This window comes from Panthera pardus, unplaced genomic scaffold, assembly GCF_024362965.1.
Source record: "Panthera pardus isolate Hobbes unplaced genomic scaffold, ASM2436296v1 HiC_scaffold_6, whole genome shotgun sequence".
Lineage (NCBI taxonomy): Eukaryota > Metazoa > Chordata > Mammalia > Carnivora > Felidae > Panthera > Panthera pardus.
Window position 1 is genome coordinate 106446266 of NW_026526991.1, and position 25809 is coordinate 106472074.

At 45.8% G+C, this 25809-nt stretch overlaps 1 protein-coding gene across 5 annotated transcripts in view; it reads right to left on the reverse strand.

Moving 5' to 3' along the window:
• Positions 1 to 1288: 1288 nt before the first annotated feature.
• ADA2 (adenosine deaminase 2) overlaps positions 1289 to 25809 on the reverse strand; it is a 30447-nt gene continuing 5926 nt past the window's right edge. For 2 of the 5 annotated variants that reach the window (XR_008419486.1, XR_008419483.1), the window contains 9 exons: positions 24908 to 25133; positions 23317 to 23527; positions 13268 to 13395; positions 11481 to 11571; positions 9630 to 9738; positions 6313 to 6470; positions 5567 to 5769; positions 2977 to 5326; positions 1289 to 2871 (listed from right to left, as the gene is read on the reverse strand). Coding sequence is in view for 1 of the 5 variants with exons in the window: in XM_019465039.2 (XP_019320584.1) it covers positions 2868 to 2871; positions 5231 to 5326; positions 5567 to 5769; positions 6313 to 6470; positions 9630 to 9738; positions 11481 to 11571; positions 13268 to 13395; positions 23317 to 23527; positions 24908 to 25133 (1226 nt within the window). In the remaining 4 variants the exon portion in view is untranslated. Of the gene's footprint in view, positions 2872 to 2976; positions 5327 to 5566; positions 5770 to 5895; positions 6471 to 9629; positions 9739 to 11480; positions 11572 to 13267; positions 13396 to 23316; positions 23528 to 24907; positions 25134 to 25809 lie in introns of those variants that run through there. The other 3 variants (XR_008419484.1, XM_019465039.2, XR_008419485.1) reach the window with 3 other exon arrangements.

A 25809-nucleotide genomic window follows, 5' to 3' on the forward strand; every position in this document is an offset into this window, starting at 1 on the left:
ATTGTGACTTTGATAGTCTTCTGTCAAAGAGTGGGATCTCTGTCCCCTCCTCTTGAAACTGGGAAGGCTTAGACTGGAGAGATATCACCAATCAAGGATGGCAGAAGTGATACCATGTAACTTCCAAGGTCATATTAGAAAAGACAATAGAGGGGTGCCTGGGTGGCTCAGTTGGTTAAGCGTCCGACTTCGGTTCAGGTCAAGATCTCACTGTCCATGAGTTGAAGCCTCGCATTGGGCTCTGTGCTGACAGCTCAGAGCCTGAAGCCTGTTTCAGATTCTGTGTCTCCCTCTCTCTCTCTGCCCCTCCCCCACTCACACTCTGTCTCTGAGAAATGAATAAACCTTAAAAAAAAAATTTTTTTTTTAAAGAAAGAAAGAAAAGACAATAACAGGGGTGCCTGGGTGGCTCAGTCAGATAAGTGTCTGACTTCGGTTCAGGTCATGATCTCGCAATTCGTGGGTTCAAGCCCTGCATCAGGCTGTATGCTGACAGCTCAGAGCCTGGAGCCTGCTTCAGATTCTGTCTCCCTCTCTCTCTACCCCTCCCCCACTTGTGCTCTCTCTCTCTCTCTCTCTCAAAAAATGAATAAACATTAAAAAAAATTTTTAAAAGGGGCGCCTGGGTGGCTCAGTCGGTTAAGCATCCGACTTCGGCTCAGGTCATGATCTCACGGTCCGTGAGTTCAAGCCCTGCGTCGGGCTCTGTGCTGACAGCTCAGAGCCTGGAGCCTGTTTCAGATTCTGTGTCTGCCTCTCTCTGACCCTCCCCCATTCATGCTCTGTCTCTCCCTGTCTCAAAAATAAATGAAATGTCAAAAAAAAAAAAAAAATTTTAAAAAGAGAAAAAAGAAAAGACAATAGCATTTCTCTTTTACTACCTGAACACTTACTCTTGAAGCCTTTGGCCTCCTCGCACACATGAGCCACCCACATGGGCTGATGTGGACACTCCATGGCTGAGCCCTGAGATTGTGTAGAAACAAGATGTCTGGCCAGCCCCCAGTTGCTGCAGCTCCACCACCATTTTGACTGCAACCTCATGAGAGACCCCGAAACTAGAACTGCCTAGCTGGTCCCTTTCCAAATCCCTGACCCACAAAACCTGTAGGAGCTAGCAAATTTATATTCTTTCTTAAGCCATTAAGTTTCGAGATAATTTGTTACACAGCAATGATTAAGTGGAACAGTGATGATTGGAGCAGTAGAAGATTCAGATGATAATCTTCAGTGACTGCAAAAACTAATGGGTTAAAGATTTGATGAGGAATAAGATGTTTACATAGAGTTAAAGTGTCTCCCCATTAAATATTTATTAATCACAAAGTAGAAAGTTTTACAGTGTGAAATCCTGGCAGACATTTCCTTAACAAAGTGATTAAAGTGAACATCATCACAATGGGACAGATTGACATTATATGCCTCAGTATACAGATAAATGTTTAACTACTGGCTGGGGAGCGGGGGCTGGGTGCGCACTGATTTGTATTTGCTGATTTCTATAATGTAAAAATTCCTCCAATGACCCAGCTGCCTCGCTGACTCTTAACCTCAGTGTCATGAGTTTGAGCTCCACGTTGGGCCTGGAACTTACTTAAAATATATTTATACATATTACAAAAACTCCCATGATGACCAGTTTCAGACCACCATTGGTTTCACAACAGGCTGAAATTTTAACAATTGGCTGTTGCTTGCTGGTGCAGACCACCTCCAGGGGACACAATCCATGTGTCCCCTGATATGATGCTCTGAGAAGGACAAAGATACTTCTGAGGTATTCCTCCTAAGAATGTGTAACTGGCATCTCTTCACAAGGAAACATTATATAGGCCTGAAATGAGAGACACTACAAAGTAACCGGTCTGTACTCTTCAAATCAAGGTCACAAGGCACCTGAGTGTGTGGCTCAGTCAGTTGAGCATCTGGCTCTTAATTTCAGCTCCAGTCATGATCTCATGGTTTGTGGCATTGAGCTCTGAGGTGGGCTCTGTGTTGACAGCAAGGAGCCTGCTTGGAATTCTCACTCTCTCTGCCCCTCCCCTGCTCCTGCACACATGCACAAACTTGCTCTCTCTCTCTCTCTCTCTCTCTCAAAATAAATAAATAAAAACTTTTTTAAAAAATGTCAACATCACAAAAGACAAGGAAATACTGAAGAACTGTTCCAGACTGAAAGAGACAAGAGATAACTAAATGTAACATGTGATCCTGGGTCAGGTTCTGGGCAGAGAGAAGAAACATGCCTGGAAGGGCCAGGGAGAGATGGTAGTATCTTATCAATGTTAATATCCTGCTTTGGATGGTTAAACTGTGGTTACATAGGAGAATGACACTGTCTTCAGCAAATGTAGACTGGAGTGTTTATAAGTAATGGGCCACACTGTCTGCATCTTAAGTCTCAATTGGTTAGAAAAAATAGGATATATCATGCAGACATTGAAAGAGATACAGATACATAGAGAGAATGATACAGCAAATGTTATAAAATGTCAATAATTTGGAAACCTAGACAGAGTATGTTAGAGTTCTTTGTACTATTCTTGCAACTTTTCTGAAGGTTTCACATTATTTCAAGATAATAAGAAAAATGCTCCAGGGTTTTCTCTGAGTCTGGATCCCAAATTCTCACCCGTTGGGAAATAAGATGATTCACATCTCCAACAACATTCCCTCAGTTTGAATTTCCAGAAGTCTCCCTGCCCTTCCTGGGAGCTGTGCCAACTGACGAAAAGCTCCAGGACCCAGGAGGAGGGGGCTGGACCAGGGCATTCATCATAAGCCATATGATGGGGACTTGTACAATAAGCCTGGCAAGTCAAGGACTCTTGGTGCCCTGGACATTAGGTTTTTCCAGCCCAGACAATTCACCTGGCAAAGAAGAAAAAAGGATTTAACCTCACTCTAAGAAATAAATAAATATAGACTACATGAATTCAAATTACAAAAATATGTTTCATTAACAGAAGGCTTTACTTCAGATTTCCTTTAAATAAATAGTAAGCCCCAGGTACAGCATGATTTCGTTTACAAAAATTCAATTAATATGCAAGTTTTTCAAAAAAAACATATGTCAGGGTACCTTCTGGGAAGTCCTACAGGAGGAATACATGAAATCAGATTTAACTACCCCTAGAAGAAATATTACTCAGTTCCAAGGGGGCTACAACCTATTTCCCACATTTTCATAACTCAGGGTCTGGTTCTGTTGAGGTTTCTAGTTCTTTGCTAGGACTCAGCCTATTGAACCAAGCATGAAGACAAGACTTGTAGCTGGTTTAATTTGCCAAATCAGTGATCACACCAAGTCTAGGCCAGAGACCTTATGCTCCTGGGGGACCCCTGTAGCCATGGCAACTTGCTACAAAAGCCCATTCAGCTAAGTTCCATTTTCACCATTTATTAAATGTGAGTCAGTTGAGCTGGGACCTATGTGCTATCTACTGGGATTGGTTAAGGCAATAAATCAAAGACTGTCAGAATTAGACAGGATCTTAAAGGTCATCTTGTTCCATCTGGGTACCAGTCTGTGGTTGAGGACCCCTAATCAGCAAGACTTTTCCCAGTGTCATGAACCAAACAGTGATAAACAACTCTTGGAGGGACGGTTGGCTGCAGCCTATGAGCTCAGATCAGGTGATGGCTGATGGATGAGAAGATATTTGAATCCATCTGTGACTTTTAAGGAATTTTTTGATCCTTCTTCACATCCTTTAGTCAAGTGAAGACAGAGCTGGCTTCATGCCTTCCTTCTCCTGAAGACTAGGCTATGAGCCAGAATTTGATCACATGAGGTCTTTTCTTTGGAGAGACTCTGCTCTGTTCCCTCCTGCTTCAGCAACTGGCTCAATGCATACAGTTATATCCATTCATTCAACACATCTTTTGTTGAATACTAACTAGGTTTGGGGCATGGAGCTAGGCTCTGTGTTCACAAGGTACATGAAATAATCATTAGCTCCTGCTCACATGGAGCTTACAGTCTGGTGGGAGGGAGACTATCAACACAGAAATAAATATATAATTACAAATTATGCTAAGAGTCATGAAGGAAAAAAAGCAAGGTGCCATGAGAGATATTAATAGGTTAGGGGTCTAGGAAACATTTCTGAGACAATGACATGAAATGTGAAACCTTAAGGGTGAACAGGAGTCAGTTAGACAAAAGTGGAAAGAAAGAATATCCCAGGCAGAAAGAATGAGAAAAGACTCTGATGCAGAATAGGGTTTGGGATATTTGAGGAACAAAGGACCAGTGAGGCCAACGTCTGGTACACTGGGGGAGACTGGGGTAGGATGATGCTGAAAGGAATCCAGGTTAAACAGGATGCCACATGCCCTGTTGAAACATTTGGATTTTTCTAAGAGCACTGAGTTGTAAGCAGTGTAACCTGATTTAATTTAATTTTTAAAAAGCCATTGCTCTGTGAAAAATGAAATGAAGTCAAAGAGAAGAAAGAGAGCTCAATTAAGAGACCGTTATAACTCAGACAAGAAGTGATAGTGGTTTGAACTCAGCCAATAGCAACACAGGTAGAGAGGCATGGAGGATTCAAGATACATTTTGTTGCAGGGAACAGGGGAGAGACCAGTATCAACAATTTCACTGAAAATTTCTGCTCTCAACACCTGGGTAGAATGGATGGAGGTGACATTTGCCAAGATGGGAAAGACCAGGAAAAGGTTAAAAGGGAAGAGATTGAGAATTGCATATAGTAGGTTTCTGAGATTCTTGTGAAGGATCCAAGTAAATAGATAAATTTGGGGATCATCAGCAAATAAATAGTATTTAAAAGCAAAGGAGTGAATGAGACTGCCAGGAAAACACTATAGAGTAAGAGAAAACGAAGAGGAGAAGAAGCGGAGACATGAATACAAGAGAGGCAAAACTAAGTCCTGAGGAAATCCAACACAGAAATCTGATAGAGAAGAGCAACTGACAAAGGGACCCCAGAAGCAATGGCCAGAGAGAAAGGAGGAAACCAAGAGCATTGATGTCACTGGGGTTGAGAGAAAAGAATATTTCAAAACGATGAGTCTGGTAGAATGTTTAAGTATTCCTGAGAGGATAATCAATGTCGAGGCCATTGATGACCTTCATGATGTCAATTTTGATAAAGGAATGGAGGTAGAAACTATACTGGTGTGGGTTCAAGAATTATTGACAGAAGGTGAAAACAGCTTGCAGAGGGAAGCAGAGGAATAGGGTAATAAATGACTGTCTTCTCACTTTGGCCTCCCGGCCAGGTCAGCTACAAACTTATTCCATCTCTCCTCCCAGGTTTTCATGGCAGCTTTTTTATCAATATCCATCAAGGTGCTGAACCTGCAAAGAAAAGGCACTTAGGTCAGCCCCAGGAGAAACTGTTGGGAAACAGATGAGGGGATCTCAGATGCTTGCAGAACACATTTCTCCCCAGTCCGAGAGCAATAACAAAACAGAGGTGTTGTGGAGAAAACCCAAAGAAACCTTCTAAGCTTCTGCCATAAACCTCTACTAGAGATAAACACAAGTTGTGAGGTGGAAGAGGGAGTTGGGGATCTGGGAAGTACACAGGACCCTCACCTGATAGAGTTCATGGCCAGTTGTTTGAGTGTCCTCAGATCAGCTGCCATTCCCCCAATACCCATGAAGGCCTCATAGAAATCATAGGACAAGCCTTTGGCACCAAAGACTGCTGGGTCATCAGAACTGATCACCATGGGGTACCCAGTGGCCATCAGAACAGCAGCAGGATGGTTTCTCAAGTCAGACACCAGTTTCAGAACCTGCCCAACAGGAAACAAAGAAGAAAGACAAATTCTGACCCAAAAACATTGGGATGACTTCTGGGTACAATACAAGGAATAGAGCCAGTCCTCATACTCTTCCCAATTTTCTCCAAGTTTCTTCACCTTCACAAACATTTGGTCTCTCTCTTGGTCTGGCTCAGAGCAGCTCTCTGGAACACAGCAGGAGAGGCAGTGCACAAAGAACCCCAAGCAGCTGTGAAAGCAAAAGTATTCTATGGCCCCTCCTACTTCACTGGCCTTCCTCAATGTCCCTTTAGCTTTGTTTTTGGCCTTGCCCCAAATTCCACCCCACTGGGGACCCTCAACTGCTGCCTCAGTTCCCTCAACTGCTGCCATTATGAATGGATTAGGCAAAGGGCCATTCCTAAATAACTTACTAAGGGGAGAGAGACAGCAGAGGAATACAGAAAACAAGTGAGCTCAGGAGCTAGAAATCATACAGGAAAGTTTGGGAATCAGAACAGAGGTTGAGGTTGGAAAGAAAGATTGTATTGGGTTGGTGCCATGGATCATGCATACCTGGTTGGAGATGGGACAGACTTCTATGGGGATATCCTTCTTCCAGGAGTCAGCCCAGACTGCTGGGTGTTTGGTCAAAGCAAATCCATGGCCAATCCTGGTAGAGTTCAGTATTAGAGCAACCAGAAGGTTTCTATCTATGGAAGTACCCTGCCAGTCTGTGGATAAAGGGGTAGTCTCCAGTCAGATGGATCTGGCCCAATAGACTATCCTCAGATAAAGGCTCCAGATCCCCAAGCAAGAAAAAGAACATTCACACACACACACACACACACACACACACACACACACACACACTCACACAGAGTTTCATATAACAATGCTAAAGAGAGGAGGTATGGCAAACCTTTAATTTTATGTATGTATGTAACAGATGAGGAAGTTGAAACTTACATAGGCTTTGTAAATTGAAGGAGCATACTCAAGTAGCAAGACTCAGTTTTAAACCTTGGTCTATCTGAATCCACAGCCTATATTCTTTCTTTCCATTTTTTATATTTCCAGAGCTATTTTCTGGGAATTTTGTTCATGATTTTTTTACAACAATGTGTTGCAAACTCTTTCAATATAATTAAAAACAAATTTTAAGTTTATTTATTTATTTTGAGAGAGAGAGAGAGAGAGAGAAAGAGAGAGAGAGAGTGGGGGAGGGACAGAGAGAAGGGGAGAGAGAGAATCCCAAGCAGGCTCCATGAGATCATGACCTGAGCCAAAACCAAGAGTTGGACTCTTAACCCACTGAGTCACCCAGGTGCCCCTATAGTTACTTGTATGTACTTATTTAATTTATATCTTTAACAATATCAATTGCAAGACAATTGCAAGATTACAATGACCAGTACTGACAAAGTGGTGGCAGATAGTGTTGGCTGCCTACTTACCAGCCATCCCCATTGTACATTCCTTTCTAGCAGGGCTTTCTTTGGAGGGTGAAAATGACAGGTCCTGACTCTCCCAGCTTCCCTTGCAACTAGGATAGTCCTAATGCTGACCTGGAAGGTTATTGGTGGGGAGATCTTGGGCTTCCTCCCTGATAAAAGGAGACACCCTAGAGGAAACATCTTGTCTCACCTGAATGTGACTTCACTGACAACCAAGTAAGGTAAACCCTGAACTTAATGAAAACAGCAGAGGTTGCTTATTATGTGAAATAACAGATGACCTTGTTGTAAAACCTATTGAATGTGTGTATTCCATTCCTGGCAGCCAAAAGCATCCTAACTGACCCACATATAAAATATGAAAACTCCACTGTTCTGTTAGGAATAAAATCCAAGAATTCCCATTACTTTTTAGGGCATGTGTTTTAGGTGGATTTTCACTGGTTTCCTATCTAGAACTTTTTTTTCAAAGATTTCTTCCTTTTATTTTTTTTTTAATTTTTTTTTTAACGTTTATTTATTTTTGAGACAGAGAGAGACAGAGCATGAACGGGGGAGGGGCAGAGAGAGAGGGAGACACAGAATCGGAAGCTGGCTCCAGGCTCTGAGCCATCAGCCCAGAGCCCAATGCGGGGCTCGAACTCACGGACCATGAGATCATGACCTGAGCTGAAGTCGGGTGCTTAACCGACTGAGCCACCCAGGTGCCCCAAAGATTTCTTCCTTTTAAAAAATAAGAACATTAGGGACACCTGGGTGGCTCAGTCAGTTAAGCATCCAATTCTTGATTTTGGCTCAGGTCATGATCTCATGGTTGGTAGGTTCTGTGCTGACAGCACAGAGCCTGCTTGGGATTCTCCCTCTCCTCTCTCTCTCTCTCTCTCTCTCTTTCTCTCTCTCTCTCTCTGTCTCTGTCTCTCTGCCCCTTCCCTCCTCACATGTACATTCTGTCTCTCTCAAAATAAATAAATAAACTTAAAAAAATAAAATAAATAAAAATAAGAACATTACTCTCAGGTATCAAATACCCAGCTCCTGGCAAAATCCTCTCCTAGGGCCATGCGTCTTGGAATTTGGTTAGATCCTATTACAGTGTTTCATACTGTTGAAATTATTTCACACAGGTAAGTATGATTTTCCCAACTAGACCACAAGCTCTTCAAGGTTAACATCCCCCTACTCCCTTGCCCCATCCCCCACAAACAATTCTTCAAATTTCCTAGAACAGTTTTGATCTAAATTGGGTCTAAATTGATTGAAATGTCAGGAAATAAGAGATTAAGGCACACATACCCTTCCTCTGAGAAATGGTGTGATAAACCAAGGTTTAAGCCTGGTTGTGAAATCCAAGCCCCCACACTGCTCTCCACTTATCTCCTTGGTCTTCTAAGGGTGACAGGCGCCTACAGTACTCAGGGACACCAGGTGGGGTGTAGCAGCAAGATTTCCTCCTGATCTAAGCCCCCCAAATCTTCATTTTAACCTGAAATTGCAGCCATGATCTGGGACTCCTTTTGCTTAGGGCTTACATACTTTAAGGACTGGAATATGGGAAGCTCTGAGAGATGACCTATGAACCTGTGGAGTGAGCTTTAGGGAGCAAAGGCATGGCTGGGCTAATGGCATTTCATAAACAATAGTAGTCAAGCTGTCTGGGCTGGGTGGGGTCTCCTCTTCAGCACTGATGAGTGTGGACAGAGCCTCCTAGTTGCCTGGTTGTAGTCCCTTTTCTGCCACTTACCCTTGTGTGACTTTGGACAGGTGAATTAACCTCTTAAGCACAACTTGATTATAAAATGGAGATCATCAGAAAGAATTCAAAATCAAATTCCATCAATGACTAGCTCTTTACCCTTGGGCCAAGTACTCTATGTTTGGAGCCTTGGGCTCTTCATCTATAAAATGGGGATAGAGGGTGGCTTAGATGGTTAAGTGTCCAACTCTTGGTTTCAGTTCAGGTCATGATCTCACAGTTCGTGGGTTTGAGCCCTGCATTGGGCTCTGTGCTGACAGTGTGGAGCCTGTGTGGGATTCTCTTTCTATCCCTCTCTCTGTCCCTTCCCTGCTCACCCATGCTCTCTCTCTCTCTCTCAAAATAAATAAATAAAACATTTTAAAAATAAAAAATAAAATAAATAAAGCACAGTTTAAAATATAAAAAATAAATAAAATTGGGATAAAAACACCTTCCTGGCAGGACTGGGGTGAGAATTAGAAATAACATATGTAAAGTGCCAGATACTGTTATATTATCTGTTATATTGTTATTCCTTCTCCAGGGGGAATACATATTTCTCCATATGAAATGGACAAGTGCCATAAAATGACTATCAACAATACTAATACTGCCCCAGGATCCCATCAGTTCTCTTGAGTGATAATAAGGAGCTTTCCTATCCATCCCACCTCTGTCCTGCTCGTCTCCACATGGCTCACCTGTCTCTCCAGCATGGAAAAAGTAAGGCAGTTTAACGCCATGCAAGGTGGGAATCATCAAAGCCTCCCTGTAGTCATACAAGGAGTGGCCAGTGTCCTCATGTCCCACCTGCAGGACAGAGAGGAGGGGACATGGAGCTGTCTTCTTGGTCCAAGCCTCAATTTGCTGATGGTACCCTCAATAGCCTGTGAATACTCTTCCTTATAACCTGACGTTACTACTTGAGGCCATTGTCACATAGCCTTTTAAAAATGACCGGCAGCAAAATTGGAAAAGAAAAGAAAGTATATTATTACCCCTAAATAATTCCCCCTGCTTAGTCAGTCAGAGGCTGTATCTCGTATCCTCCCACCCCTTTCCACCTTGTGTTCTGACATCACTTTCCAAGTCCCTGTGCTCAGCCCTGAGCTTCTTGCTGTGGGCAGAGAGTGAGGGAGAAAGCAAGAGCAACAGAGAGACACAGAGAAAACAAGACATTGAGATACTGACAGACCCACAGAAAATGGAGAGAGAGTGCGAGGGAACAAGAGCCCTGGACCAGGAGTCAGGAAGGCTCCAGACTCAGCTCAGTCACCCATTACCTGTGGGTCCTTGGACATGTCAGTTTCCTGGCAGGGTCCCTCTGTGACTCAGTGCCTCAGCTATAACTACAACAAAACTATGCTTTTCAAACTAAACCACACATATCCCCAGGGCTTGTAGCTGCATGCCAAGAGCAAGGGTGCCTTAGGATAAAATGGGTACCTCCTTCAGAATGCCAATTTTAATTTGTTGGGGGGCAATGGAACATTTTTATAATAAGCCAAATATAGGTATTCAATGTAGTGGAATGGAGTACAGGCTTGAAAGAGAGTTGGAACTTGCAAGTAGACTCCTTTGAACAACTATCTACCCCCCTTCCTACCCCAATTTCCCTCTAGAACTTGTCCATTACAGTCCTTGAATGAACTGTTCTGGAAGTTCTATACTAGAGGCTCTTCTTCTCAGGCCCCTTTGTCAGGGCTGCACACAGAGGGGAAAGGTGAGATGGAAGGAACTTCTGCCCCTTTCTGGAGAGGCTAGATCCTTGAGCACCGCCCAGAGATCCCAGGAAGGCATCCCAGTACAAATAAAATGATTCTTTGAAATCCACTCCTTTGAGCTCTGGATGTTCTGAAAGCAAAAGCTTAAGCCCAGTTTCAGGTAAAATGTACAGATATACTCCCTCCCTATAAGAGGGAGTCAGGAGTGCCTTTTAGCCAGTTTATTCAAACTAATTTAGCTTCCTTAATGAGATTGATGAGTTGCCACCTAGGAAGTGTGCCCTGGCTATCAGAACTCAGCTATGGCTTTGATTTGGGAGGGGGCGGGGGGTTGGCAGTGGTCAAGGCAGTGACACCACTATGGACGTGCAGCTTCAAAAATAGCTGAGGAAGCAAATGGATGAAGGGACAGAGGACACCTTTCCCATCCTTGACAGTTTTGCCCAGGGCTAGACCCATCTCTGCTTCCAGACCACCCTCTATGTGCTACAGTTTTAAGAGGCAGGTGTAGGTAGGCCACATGTGCTAGAAAGAGGATGGAGGGCAAGGAAATGGAAATAAGCCCACCATTACTACCCAACCTCATTGAATTCCTTCCTTATTCTGGAACTCCCCTTTTCAGGCTTTTGGCCCTGTCTGCTCTCCTTTCTCTTGTGACTATCATCCTCCTGCAGGCCCCTACACAAGGTCAGTGCTAAACCCTGGCCAGGCCTGTGGTTGACAGCCTGAGCCTCTGCAGAAGGTTTCAGTGCGTGCTGCCAGGGCCTTCACAAAGAGCTGCCTGCTGGGCCCTGCTCTCAGACAGCTTTGTTGTGTAGGGTCTGTTACCAGGTCAAACCCTGCCACCATCTTGGGGAACATGGTTCGGAGCGTCATGGCTGTTTGGATGGATTTCATGATGAAGGACACATTTTTGGCTCTGTGGGAGAGACGGAGAAAAGCATAGGAGACAGTGTGACTTGGCATTGGCGGACCTATGTACCCCGGGGGGACCCCGTACCTCGGAGCAGCTCCCCCGGTGCCTGGGGCTGGTCTAGTCCAGATTACTCAGTAACCACTTCTCAGACCCTCAGCACATGAGCCTATCCTGCCCATGCTCTTGTGATCCCTTCCAGGGGATACATCTGAGAGATATTTCACCCAAATCCACCCTTTTGAGGAGTCTGGCTGGTTCTAGAGGAAACTTTGGTGTCTGAACAACAACTGAGGAAAGGAGACCCATGGGATAGGTTTCATCTGTCCACATTTGTATGAAGCAAAGAGGTCTTGTCCGAAACTTGCCCTGCCTCCCCGAGACGAAGGCTCCTGGAACGGGGTGCAGTACAGAGGCCAGCTCTCTGTTCACTGGACACCTGTGAAATGCTACAGAATGCCCAATTCCCTGTCGAGTCAGCTGGACCTGGCAACTGTATGTCCTCTCCCTCCAGCTGAATCAGCAAGGCCCTGGGCACTCCAGAAACCATGTAAGCAAACTGTCTTACTTCTGTCTGTACCCTCTCTGTTCAAGCCCAGGATAGGGGTGAGGCAAGCAGCACAACAGAAGCACCAAAAGAAAAGTCTGGCACAACTCTGTGACAGGACAAAGGTCTCTGCACAGCAGCTGGCTCACTTGTTCCTCAGTTCTATGGGCCTACATTTCTCCTGCCCCCTCCCTATGCCTGCCCATTCCCTCTCCTGCAGAGCCTCCCCCTCCTGCAGATCCTCTAAGGGATCACAGGAGGATTTACCACCTGCAACCCAGCCCTCACATCCTCCTGCCACTGGCCCCCAGAGAGCCTCTGAGGGGAACCAGTGGGGCCCCAGCCCGCAAGCTCCACCCTGGCCAACTAGCACACAGGTGCAGGCCTCTGTTCTCACAAACGGTGAAGGGGATTCAGGGGAAATGGGGCGGGGAGGGGTTTGACTGCCATCCAGAGCCCAACCTCTAAGGCTGAGCTGCCCCTCCCCAAGCTCTGACTCAGTGTGATCCCCATCTGTTTGCCACCCCTGCATCTCCAGCCCCGCAGGTGGGTCACAGTCCTTACACAGGCCTACCTTTGACAGAGAGCCTTCCTTGGATAAAACTAAGAAGGGAAACTAAGCTCTAAAGCTTTCTGTGCTTGCTTGGGGAAAGAGTGGGTCCTTGTTCTCACTGCCAGGTCACACATCCACACACAGACTCTGAGATAGCTGTCACTCAGGGCTGGGTCACCAATCAAGGCCAACTACACAGCCAGGGACAGCACATGGTTGACATGAAGCAGAACCCCATCAGCCAACTGAAACAAAGAAATAGGCCGATTATCTGAACATACTGGCAAAAACATACCCATAACTGAATCACCCAGGCCGACATGAGGTCAAGGCCTAGAATTATTTGGAAAATTGCCACACTTCTTCATTTCAGTCTGGTTGTGAAGATTCGAACTAGAAGTGACTTCAGAGATAGATTTTTGCTCTCATGCAGAAACATGCATGCCAAAGCCATGGCTCTTTGGCATGGAGGGTGGGTCTCTGAAGCCGTCCTCCCAGCCTCCCTCTTTCTCCCTTTCTCCTCCCCTTCCCTTCCAAGTCTAGTAGCTCTGCCTGCATCCTGTTCTCCCAAATCCTGCAGCTTCAGCCGTGTTCTCTCTCACCTGTGATCCGAATAAATGATTTTGATTCCAATAAACCCAGGATGCTTTTCTGCAAACATACAAGCCACTTCTCTGTAAGTCTTCACTGACCACTCTTGGCTATGGACAGTCCCGTTCAGTTCATACACCTGAGAGGGAAGCGTGGTCCTGGTCAGACATCAGAGGTGAGCAAAACTTCATTCCCATTGCCAATAATCTCTAAATCTCTACAATTTCCTTGTCCAGTGCCTTCAACAGCTTCTGACACTTATCAGAAGTCCTAGTCATGTCTGGGATAATGCTCTTGAATACCACAAAGCTGGGGTGTCTGCCTGTCTCATTCATTGCTGGGTCCTTGCATCTGTAACAGTGCCTGGCACATAGTAAGTGCTCAAAAGGTATTTGTGTAAAGAATGAAGAACAGGTCAGCTGGGGAGAGGACAGCCAAAAAGAGGAGAACAAGGACCTACTTTATCTTCCCATTCTCCCACTCTTAGGTGGGATGTCCCCTCAGGTGGACATGGTTAGGGGCAGAGTGAGAAGAGCCAGGATTGGACCGTGGGCAAGACAAAGTAGAAAGACACAGTGGAGAGGACAGGGGTATAAAGAAGTCCCCTCCAAAGTGCCCACTTAGCAGGTTGGGCCACACGAAGCCCATGGTGACAGGCTGGAGAGGGTTGGAGCAATGACATGGCCCCTGCCGCTCCCTCTGCCCTCTCCTGTCACTGGGTCAGCTCTCACCCCTGCACAAATCGGCAGGTCAGGATTCAGGACAGGATGCGGAGGTTTCCAAAGAGGTTGTGGGGCAAAGGAGGATGGGAAGAAATAATATGCAGAAGGTATTTCCACGAACATCAATTAAAAACACGCAGTATACAAGGAACCAGGCTAGGCATTGGAAGGGGTAAACAAATGTGAGTGAGACAAGATGCCTGCCCTTAAGGAGTTTCTAATTTAGTGTAGACAGACTCTATTCCTTTTTTTAATACAAAGAGGAAGAATTAAGTGCTAAATAGAGGTTTATGGGATCTTAGAGGAAAAAGGTCTCCTTTTAACTGGATAGGATCAGAGAAGCTTTCCAGGGGACATGGCGGTGAGGTTGGGCCTGGAAAGGCAAGGGGGATTTGATATGCAAGAAACTGAGAAGCCTGCTCTGCAAGCAAGCCAAGCAGCGGTCCCACTGGTGAAAGCATTGCTAGTGTCCTGGTGTAGTAAGCAATGGTTCCACACAGAGCGAGAGCCCACCAGGGTGCAGGGAGCAGAGGCTGAGAGGCAGAGTGGGAGCCACGAACTATCTCACCACCTAATGGAGAGGAATCCTTTCTCCTCACTGGGGTCAATTCTTGTATCCTGGCATCCCAGGAGCTGGGTGCTCTCCAGGACCCTTTTCTCCTTTCCCACAGGTCCCTTGCCTCACAGCACCCTCGCCAGCCTGGGGCACCTCCACTTTCCCTCTTAGCTGCACCCCGCAGGTGCCACCTTCTGTTGCAGGACAGCCTCCTCTTCTCCCCAGACACACAGAGCAGCTTTTTTGTTCTTTCATCTCTGGATTGGGGGTGGGGGGGTGTCTGTTCTGCTGCCTGGGTTGGGGGAAGTGGAACAGGCAGCTGTTTCCAGCCCCTTCTCTTGGCCCCTTTGGCCTTGGCTCTTTGGTTTCCTCTGCTGATGCCCCAGGGAAGCCTGGCCTCTCACACAATCTCTGGGCTCAACTATTGGAAGGTGTATCTTCTCTGATTGCATGGTCTAGGAATGGAAAACAGTGCTTACTGAATGTTAAGGCTGCCAGAACTTTCCAGAGGAGAGAATTTTAGGTACTGCTAGCTCAGTATCTAGTATAACCTATTATTATTATTATTTACTGAAGGGGATCAGACCATGCCACCCTAAAATATGCCACTTTTGCATAATAATTTAAAAAATTTTTAATGTTTATTTATTTTTGAGAGAGAGAGACAGAGTGCGAGCAGGGGAGGGGCAGAGAGAGAGAGAAACACAGAATCCAAAGCAGGCTCCAGGCTCTGAGCTGTCAGCACAGAGCCTGATGTGGGGCTTGAATTCAAGAACTGTGAGATCATGACCTGAGAAGAACTTGGATGTTTAATGGACTGAGCCACCCAGGCGCCCCAGCATAAGAATTATTTTGAGTGGAAGGCAATTAAGCAGCAAACACAGAGATCTTTGCTCTCCCCCTATCTGCCTAAAAGCAGGACATAAACTTCTGTTGGTGCAAGTTCCCCCTTTCATCTCCCACACCAGGAAAACGACCCTTATCATTGGAGACAGAAGGGCAGTCCTGAGATGGGTCTGCACAAACAAACCTTACTAACATAACTCTTATCTTCTATTAGTCTCCCCCATATATTTACTATCCCACAATTTACTGCCCCAGAAACCCAAACCTATTGCCTTGTCATTTCTCCACAAATTATCGCCACTTGTTAAAACAGTGTATAAGTACCTGTTCTACCCACTTCTTTGGGTCTTCACTTTTTTCTACAAAGGTCTCCATTCACAGAAAAATTAAATATTAACATCAAATAAAATGTGTATGCCTTTTCTCCTGTTAATATGGCTTTTGCCAGTTTAACTTGCAGGCCCCAAAAACAGAACCTTAAGAGAGTAAAGAAAAAGTTATTTTTGTTCTTTCCTACTTCATCAGATATTTTTTATTAAAATCTTTTTAATGTTTATTCATTTTTTGAGAGAGAGAGAGTGCACAAGTGGGGAAGAGGCAGAGAAACGGGGAGACACAGAATCCAAAGCAGGCTCCAGGCTCTGAGCTGTCAGCACAGAACCTGATGTGGGGCTCAAACTCACAAACTGCAAGATCATTACCTGAGCCAAAGTCAGACGCTCAAAGGCTCAACCAATGGAGCAACCCAGGCGCCCCTTCACCAGAGATTTTTAAAAAGAGAATTCTTCCTGTCACTGATCAAGGCTTCAACAGACTTCCAGGCACTCTGTTAGAATGTTCAAATCTTTGATGCTGAAAGAGCTTATTGCTGTACCCCAGCAGTTCCCAAAGTGTGGTCAGAGAGCCCCTGTGGGTCTCCTAGACTTTTACAGGCAATCTGCAAAATCAAAAACTCTCCTCATAAAAATTTTAAGATTTAAATTTAAGATTTGTCTTTTACATCCTCATTCTCTCCTGAATATGCAGAATTTTCCAGAGGTTGCATCATGTGTGACAATATTAGTCTGACAAATAATGGATTGTGTGCTTATGTAGGCTTGTGTTTTGGAAAGTTCTCAGTTTTAATTTCTAATGAAGGCTATATTATACAAGATATAGTAGATAATATCCACATAAACAAAAACTTTTTGGGATCCTCCAAAATTTTTGAGTGTAAAAGTTTGAGAACAATTGCATTAACCCATCCCAGAACTGATACCTGAAGCTGTCTTGGCCTTACCCAGCTGATTTGCAGAAGGGAAGAACATAATTCTTCAATGTGACTTGACTGCTGTGTCATTACTGAGTCATGTGCCCACACAGCCCATCTGGATTGCAGGCCACTGAGGGCGGGATCCAGGTCATCTGGGTCTTCCCACCTCCCCTCCTTTAGCACCAGAGAAGGACCTCCATAAATAAGCATTAACTGAGGAAGAGCACTGTCCACTTGGAGTTTCAAAACTACTCAGCCCCAGGCAGCATGTTTTGGAGAATGGATAAATAGATGGATGTTGGAGGGGTGGTAGTGCCAGCAGAACAGAAGGGAGACAAAAGAATCTTTTAGAAAAATCAACAAATGACAATTCTGTCTACAAGAAGATCCTTGGCATACTAAACAAGGATGCACAGATATGCAAATGATACAACCAGAGGCTTGGTGGGGGTTTGCCTATGGCAGCAGTTCCAAGCCATTAATTCTATCATTGCAGTACTTATTGCTGGAGAATCTGGGACCCCTGCCTTGCAGGGTTCCAATCCCACTGCTAGTTCCCATAGCATGGAGAGCCACGAAGATGGAATCTGGCTCCTGGGGCGGCAGATACAGAAGCCCCTGGTTTCTTGGTGCCTCAGTAAATCACCACCAGGGCCGCCTGTGCCTTGTGTTCTTGGGCTCCTGGCTTCCAGCCAAGAATCTGCAGGCTTTGTGGAAGCACCTAGGACAGGATCTGAATGTTCAAGAGCACCCCTATTTCAAGGATCAAGAGACCCTTTTCAGGGGGAGACCTGCAACTCCTCCTGGCGTCACAGCTAGACTGATTAGAACACTGCTGTGAAGCATGGTACTGGAGGAAAGTTCACAGCTGGTTAGGGGATTCTGGGCAGCCTTCTGGGTTTAGGCTCACAGTGGAGATACAATCTGCCCCAGCCAATCATACCTCATAGGATCGTTGCAAGGATCAGATGAGTTAATATTTGTAAAGCACTTAGAAATGATAACTACTCAGAAAAAATAAAAAGAATAAAAAAGGAGGAGGGCACCTGGGTGGCTCACTTGGCTAAGCGTCCAACTCTTGATTTGGGCTCAGGCAATGATCTCACGGTTCGTGGGTTGGAGCCCCACGAACATTGGGCACAATGGGCTCCACACTGACAGCACAGATCCTGGTTGGGATGCTGTCTCTCTCTCTCTCTCTCTCTCTCTCTCTCGAAGAAAGAAAGAAAGAAAGAAAGAAAGAAAGAAAGAAAGAAAAGAAAAGAAAGAAAGAAAAGAATTTATAACTATTGGGTGCCTGGCTGGCTCAGTTAGAAGAGCATGCTCTTGATATTGGGACTCTTGATATTGGGATCATGAGTTTGAGCCCCTCATTGGGTGTAGAGACTACTTAAATAAATACATAAAAACTTAAAAAAAAAGGAAATGATAACTATTAATAATATTATTATCATCAATCTTATTATCATCACCAGATGTAGAAAAACAACCCAAAATCTGCAGTTATCCTAGAAAGATGAGTTACTAGAGCACCGTTCATTTAACAGCCATTTACTCAGCTACTATGTGCCAGGCATATGCCCACACTTTTATGTTATCATCTCATTTAATCCTCAAAACTACAACATTAGGTAGTTCTCATTTTACAGATGAGGATTTTGAGGCTCAGAAAGCTTAAGAAACTGAGTCGTACTCCACAGTGGGAGTGAGGGCTGGAGGTCTGCCGAGTTTCAGAATCTTGCTGACCCTGAGTGTCTCCAGTCATCACAGCAGCCCATCTTTACCTTTCTGTGATAGTGACAGTTAGGGGGGCTCAATGTCTCAGCTCTGGCTGCACTTTAGAACCACCTAGGGAGAGGGAAATGCTTGGGTCTCACCCCAGACTAATTAAATCAGAATCTCTGGGGTAGAACCTCTGGGGTGGTTTGTTTGTTTGTTTGTTTGTTTGTTTTTAACCTCCTCAGGTGATTCTAATGTATAATGTACAGCTGGGGTTAAGATCTACCATTTTGTGGATTTGAAGTAAACAGCATGAATACAGCATAGTAGGATAAATGCTATTATAAAGGAGAGCAGTTAAGAGGGTCCCTCCAGTCTCGATCGTCAGTATTCTTGCAGTTATACCAGGAACATGAAACAGGGGTCACTTCAGCAACAAGCCAGGTGGAATTTTCAGTGGAGGCTCTGCCAAAAATCCAGGAAAAACCTTGGCGGGGGGGAGGGGGGGGGAGGGTGGGATGCGTAGAAGTGCCAGTAATGTTTGTTATACAAGTGACAGCATCCAAGAAAACATCTGGGAACAACCATCGTGGGTTCTCTGCCACTGCCTGTCTCTCTCCCAAGACCCCCCGTCAATAAGTACCAGCAGGGCAATCTCCTGTTGATAATCCTCTGGGGTCTTATAAGAGCTCCACTCTGAGGACTGGCCAGGACCCAGTCTGGGCCTCAGATTCTGGCCGTGGGGGAAGGGACTGGAGCCCAGGAGATAAGACCCGCCTAGCAACTGTTGCTAAAGGCAAGTAGCCTTTGTTATCAAGCATTAGTAACACAATAGGAGGCTGAGCAGCCAGGATAGTCCATCAACATCATCCCAGGCCCTGAATTAGCCCCACTAGCAAGAAGGGGGAGGTTGTGCGGCTCAGCAAAAGAATTCCAGTGCAGACGGTTTTTAGTTGTTAATGTGTTGATGGCTCCCCCTACTCTGGCTAATGGGGGGCATTAAGGCATAGACTCTCTATTGCAAGAGGCCTTTGTTCCAGGGTCAGAGCAGAACAAATGGTCACATCCCATCCCCCTCAGCCTCTCCAGAATCCCAAATCCCAGCAGCCTTCCACCTTCTAGGATGGTGGGGGGTGGGCAGAGTGGGAAGAGAGGTTAGGAGCGAGGCAGGGTCCCCAAGTTAAATGTCCTGGAGCCCACTCAGCATGGTAAGGAGAAAATACCCCCGCAGAAAAGGGGGAGCAATGGAGCAGGAAACTGCTCCCTCCAATTGCTCAGCATCTTCCCCTAAATGCTTCTCCATCGGGCTCAAGATGAAAGTCACAGCCCTCAAACCGACCAAGACCCAAACCCTCCACAGTTTCCCCCCTCCCTCCTTTTCCCTCCACCCCCTAAGGAGCCCAGGGCTCCACCAGGATTTGACGGGCTACCTCCCCCATGCCCCACGCTGAGAAAGCTGTCGGAATGGCCCAACAGGAAGCAACCCCCGCCCCCGGCCCCCAGCAGGGGCCAGCAGCACTCTGGGTGAATCATCAGCTCAGCCAATCCTAGGGACTCTCTTTTCCCTACAGAAGGATGAGACTTACAGCAGAATGCCTTCTCTGGGGCTCCTTTTGAGATGAAGCCTGGCTGCCTTAGTGCTCAAGTCCAGCACCCTGACATCTATCCAGTCACCCAATCAAGTCACCAACGTGATCTTGGTCAAACTCTGGCTTTTCCAAGCCTCAGTTTCCACATCTGTAAAATGCAACCTTGCTATGCACCTCAAGTGCTTTGTAAAGGTCAAGGCAAAGAAGGCCTTTTCTCAAAGTGTGGTCTGGGTCAGACCATCTGCATTAGAATCACCGGGACGAGAGGAAGAGGCTAGTTAATTTTGCAGCTTCCTGGTCCTACCCAAGAGCACAGAATTAGAACCCTGGGAGGTCGGGGTCCAAACACGAATTTTAAAGAGCACCTCTGAATTATTCATATGAACAGCCAAGTTTGAGGACCACAACCAACAAGCATGATTATCACTCTTGGTGCCTCTTGGCAATATAAGATGTGGTGCCAGTCTGGAATATCTCACGATCTGACATAAATAACGAGGCAACAACTGCTCAGTGCTGAATACCCACATGACCAGGAGACAAAGAGGGGACATGCGGACAGACACGGTCCTGGGAAGGGGGTGAAAGAGGGATTGGCCAACCTACAAACCAGCCTAAGTGGGACCCAGACAGGAGGAGGGGCTTAGATGGGGGGCAGGTGGGGAGTGCATGCTTGGAGACAGAACGATTTCCTAGGCAAAAAACATGGGAATAAATTGTTCCAGGAAGCGCAGTTTCTTTCACCTTACCTAGGCCAGGCCCAGGGCCAGCTCATCTCTTACAGAAATTCTTCTCTTAAGAGGTTGTTGGACACTCTCTCTTCCTGGAAAAGGATCATTTGTGTACTCTGCTCCCAAAACCAATGGAAGCTCTACTGAGGGACAAAGGTCAGCCCCATTCCCACTTCCCAAGAACTGTGCTTAAAGCTTTAACTATCAAACAAACGTCAGATCCTGGGGGAGATAGGCACCCTTACTTGAGACCCAGCTCACCAGGACCCTCCAGGGCCTGGCCTTGAGCTAACCTCAAGGAGGGTATTAACATAACTAAGGGAAAAGGTGGGTCATTTGGGAGAGTTGAGCCTTGAGGAAGCTTTGTCTCAGAAGAAGGGAAAGGGAGCCCTGACCCACAAACTGGAATTACTGGTTCTTGGGACACGTAAATCCTTCATTAGAAAGTCCTTGAACACTTTAAATCAAACTAGGGGTAGTAAAGTCAGTTTAGGAATCCCACAGAGAATTTTTTAAAAATTTTAGAATGCAAAAATATCACAACCTGTACATTATATTGTTTCCTAGAAAGTTTCATAGATACATAGGCATACATGTGAAAACACTGTCTTCAGGATGCCTGGGTGGCTCAGTCAATCTCTCAGTCAGACTGTGAGAACTGTCTCACAGTTCATGGGTTCGAGCCCCGTGTTGGGCTTTGTGCTAACAGCTCAGAGCCTAGAGCCTGCTTTGGATTCTGTGTCTCCCTCTCTCTCTCTGCCCCTCCCCTGCTCATGTGTGTTCTCTATCTTTCTCTCTCTCTCTCAAAAAAAAAAAAAACAAAAAAACAAAAAAACATTAAAAAAGAAAAAGAAAACACTGTCCTCAATAAAGTCAATTTATTTGAGCACTTTCCACCCTCCCCCCCACCCCGGGAATTCATTGGATTTTTCTCAAGGTTAAGTCCACTGTCATGGACTCCTGTAAATTCTCAGAGCTCAGTGACCAGGCTTATGAGGGCTCTGGTTCAACAACACATTTCTGGCTATCATTTGGCTTTAGGAAAGGCTACAATTTGCCTTCAAGGAGAGAACTTACCAATCAAGAAGCTCTAAGTGTCTGGTCTGATTGAATTTTCTCCAAAAAACAGCATTCTGCCTTTCTTGTTTATACATCTGCCTCTTATGAACTTGGTCCATGTGTGTCAGTCCTCTGGAGCTCTATCACTTCTGACTGTACAAACAATACAATTTCTGAACCTATAAAGACCATGGAATATGGTAACAAAGCCAAAATAATGCCATCCTGAGGGCCTTGCCACAAACTTGAAGGTCAGTCACCAAGGTGTTGAGGCACTCAATAAATATTTCAGTGAATGAGCAGACTAGTTAGGATACAATATAGGGGAGAGCTCTATACAAAGGTTACTTTCCCCAAGCGTCTTAGAATCTTTAACCATCTCCAACGTTTGTGAGGATTCAGAAATCCTTCCCATTCCCACAATACCCAAATCCTTCCCACAAATAGTCCTCAGGGAACTTCTCTCTAACAGATATCCCAGAGGAATGGTCTGGGAGCATCTGATCGCCTGGGGCTGCTCTCCTGAGTGAGGCCTCCCCTCTTGTGGAAGCCATCCTAGTTGTCTCCTGCTTTTAGAACAGCTCCTTCTGAGTCCACTTCATGAACTTTCCATCTGATGTCTGTGTGCAGGGCCCCCTTCCAGGCCCACTCCTCCTCTCATCTCGCAGCTTCTGCGGGAACCTCATCCCTCTCACAGTTTTAAAGATTACCTTTCTGCAGACAAATGTCAAACATATATTTCCAGGCTAGAACCCTCTCTCCTCTGGGTTCCAAAGTCATATATTCAGCAACTTCCTGGACATCTTCATAGGGATGTCTCATAGGCACCTCCATTCTACAGGTTTAAAACCATTTCTCCCTTCCCATCCAGCCCCTCCTCTTATATCCCCAATGTCACCATCAATGTCACCACCAGACAACCCAAGACGAATACCAGCCAGTTGCAGTAGAGTCCTCACCACCAGAGTTAGTCAGTAAAACCTCTAGATTCCTCCTCCAGCACACGAGCTCTTCCTCATCATTGCTACTGTGCCTGTGGCCTTGTCTTCTCATACCTGTGGTCTGCCTACTCTCCCAGCCTCCATCCCCACCTCTTTCACTGGGTGACCCTCACACAGCAATCCGTTCTCCCCAGGCTACCAGGATGATCCAATTGCCAGACCCAATAGCTGTCCCAGTACCAAGAGCATGATCCTGAGGGACTCTGGGAAGCTAAATTTTGATATGAAAGGAGACAGGGCAAGAAAGGTCCAGGCATGAGGCACTGCTCAGAGCCCAAGGGCAGGAAACTCTGAGCAACTGGGAGGCACTGTGTATCCGGAAGAAGGGGAGAAGGGGAGAAGTGGAAATCATGAGAGAAGATGGGGTAAAAGGGCAGTGAGGGTGAAGGTCATAATTTTGTGGGAGCCAGCCAAGTACAGTTCAGGTTTCCTTGCTCATGGTCATCCCTGGAAGGACACATGTTCCCTTTGAGATGAAGGCAGCATCCAGTCCCTATCCCAATACTGGAATTGGGAGCCTGTGAAGACCTACAAGGTAACATCTGAAAGTCAAGCCAGAGCAGAGGAGAGGAGAGGTGGGCTCACCGGGAACAGCATGGCTCTGAGCTCCAGGTAGAGTACATTGTCCTGGTAGAACTCCTCCAGTGCCTGGAAGACATAGTCTCTGAACACTGGTGCATAGTGGACAAGGCCAGAGATTGTGAAGAAGATACTATTAAACTTGGACCAGACAGCATCCTGGTTTGCATAAGCCACCTCAGGGTTCTCGGTCATCAGAGTGAAAGTCTGAAGAAGTCTGCATAAGACACAAAGAGGGTAAATTGAAGAAGTGTGTTTCAAGCCACCACCTTCAGGCATCTGCAGGAGTCCTGCCCACCTCGTTTCTCTCACCCAGAAGCAAACCCAGATGCATCACAGTGAGCAGTGATGAGAGGCCAAGGAAAGCACCCCAGGCTTTCTGATGGAGGCCCCCATCCCTGAGACCTGCTTTATGCTCCTCAGGGCACAGCTTAGGTAGGATGCTCCCACCAACCAGGCTCTCTTGCTCCCCTGTGCATGTTTGGCCAGTCTGACCCCATTGCACCCTAGACTAAGCCTCTGCGGGGGGGTGTTATGCACTGAATTGTGTCCCCCTAAAATCCATATGTTGAAATCCTCACCCTCAATGTGACTGTATATGGAGATAGGTCCTTTATGGTGGTAATTAAGGTTAAGTGAGGTCATTACAGTGGGGCCCAAATAGAATAGGGCCGGTACAAGAGATGCCAGGAGTGTGCACACAGAAGAAAAGCCATGTGAGGACACACTGAGAAGGCGGCTGTCTGGAAGCCAAGGACAAAGGCCTCAGGAGAGACCAAACTTGCCAATATCTTGATCTTATACTTCTAGCTTCCAGACCAGTGAGAAAATAAATTCCCATCGTTTAAGCTACGTACTGTGTAGTATTCTGTTGATGGAAATAACTCTGACTCAGGTTTACATCCCTGAGTAGCCATTTACTAGCTGTGTGGTCTTGGGCAACTTCCTTAACCATACTGAACTTCACATTTCTTACTCATAAAGGGCAATAATCTCAAAAAAGCACTCGGTAGATGGTTCTATGATTAAAAAACAGTTATTACTTATAATATTACTTTACAAATTTGTTAGGAAGTTGCTTCATCATGTTTTCAAGCTGTTTCACCCACCAATGGACCATCATTATTCCAGGAGCTGGGAACTTTTCCTCTTGCTGGAAATTAAGCATCTAGACAAATCTCATTTGATGCAACAATAGTGTCACTTTTAATACCTTTTGCGGATCAGATTGAATTTTAAATGAACCAGAAACTTACTATTTGAATGCTTTTGTGAAGCAAAGTATCCTGTAAAGTTAAAAGAAAAAGCCTCCTGATATATATATATATATATATATATATATATTTTTTTTTTTTTTTTTTAAGTAGGCTTCTTGCCCAACACAGAGCTCAATGCAAGGCTTGAACTCATGACCTTGAGATCAACACCTGAGCTGAGATCAAGAGTCGAACTAGACGCTTAACTGACTGAGCCATCCAGGTGCCATGATTTTTTTTTAAGGAGAGATTTTCATAAATGGGGTTGTACTAAGACATACCTGTACACCACCCACTACCTATGATGAGCATGTGACACATTCTTTCTGAACCACACTCACCTGTTGTCAAACTCAGTGACATTCTGTAGCTCCTTTCGATATTTCTCCAGCAAAACCCACTCCGAACACTCTGCTGGTTTAGGAGTGGGGGGCGCTGGATAAGCAAATTTGAACTTCAAGTACCCGCTTGGGGTGACACAGAAATGGCAGTGGGGCCTGTACGTGACATTTTTCACCAGCCAGTTCATACTCAGGATGCTGAAGTCATGGACGTGTAAGGCAGCCCCTGGAAAGGGAAGGAGGGCAGGGGTAGAAGTGAAGCAAAAGAGGTGAAATCCAGATTCCAGGGCTCAGAGCTGTGAGGACAGTGTAGATGGACAAGAAAGGAGAATCACAAGGTTGCCTATCTGGCAGAGTTCCCCACAACTGCACATAACATACCTTTCCCACTCCAGTGCAAAGACTTCCCAGGCCTATGTCTGCCATTATCTCCCCAGGATGGCCTGCTTTGCTCTGGTTTAAGAAGGGAGCATCCCTCACTAGTCAGAAGCCATGGTGACCTCATTCAAGAGAGGGAGCCCAGGGGACCCTGGGTGGCTCAGTGGGTTAAGCGTCAGACTTGGGCTCAAGTCATGATCTCACAGTTTGTGGGTTCGACCCCCACGTTGGGTTCTGTGCTACACTTCAGAGCCTGGAGCCTGCTTTGGATTCTGTGTCTCCCTCTCTCTCTCTCTGCCCCTACCCCACTCACACTCTGGCTCTCTCTCTCTCTCAAAAATAAATAAACATTAAAAAAAGAGAGAGACAGGGGCGCCTGGGTGGCTCAGTCGGTTAAGCGGCCGACTTCGGCTCAGGTCATGATCTCACAGTCTGTGAGTTCGAGCCCCGCGTTGGGCTCTGTGCTGACAGCTCAGAGCCTGGATCCTGTTTCGGATTCTGTGTCTCCCTCTCTCTGACCCTCC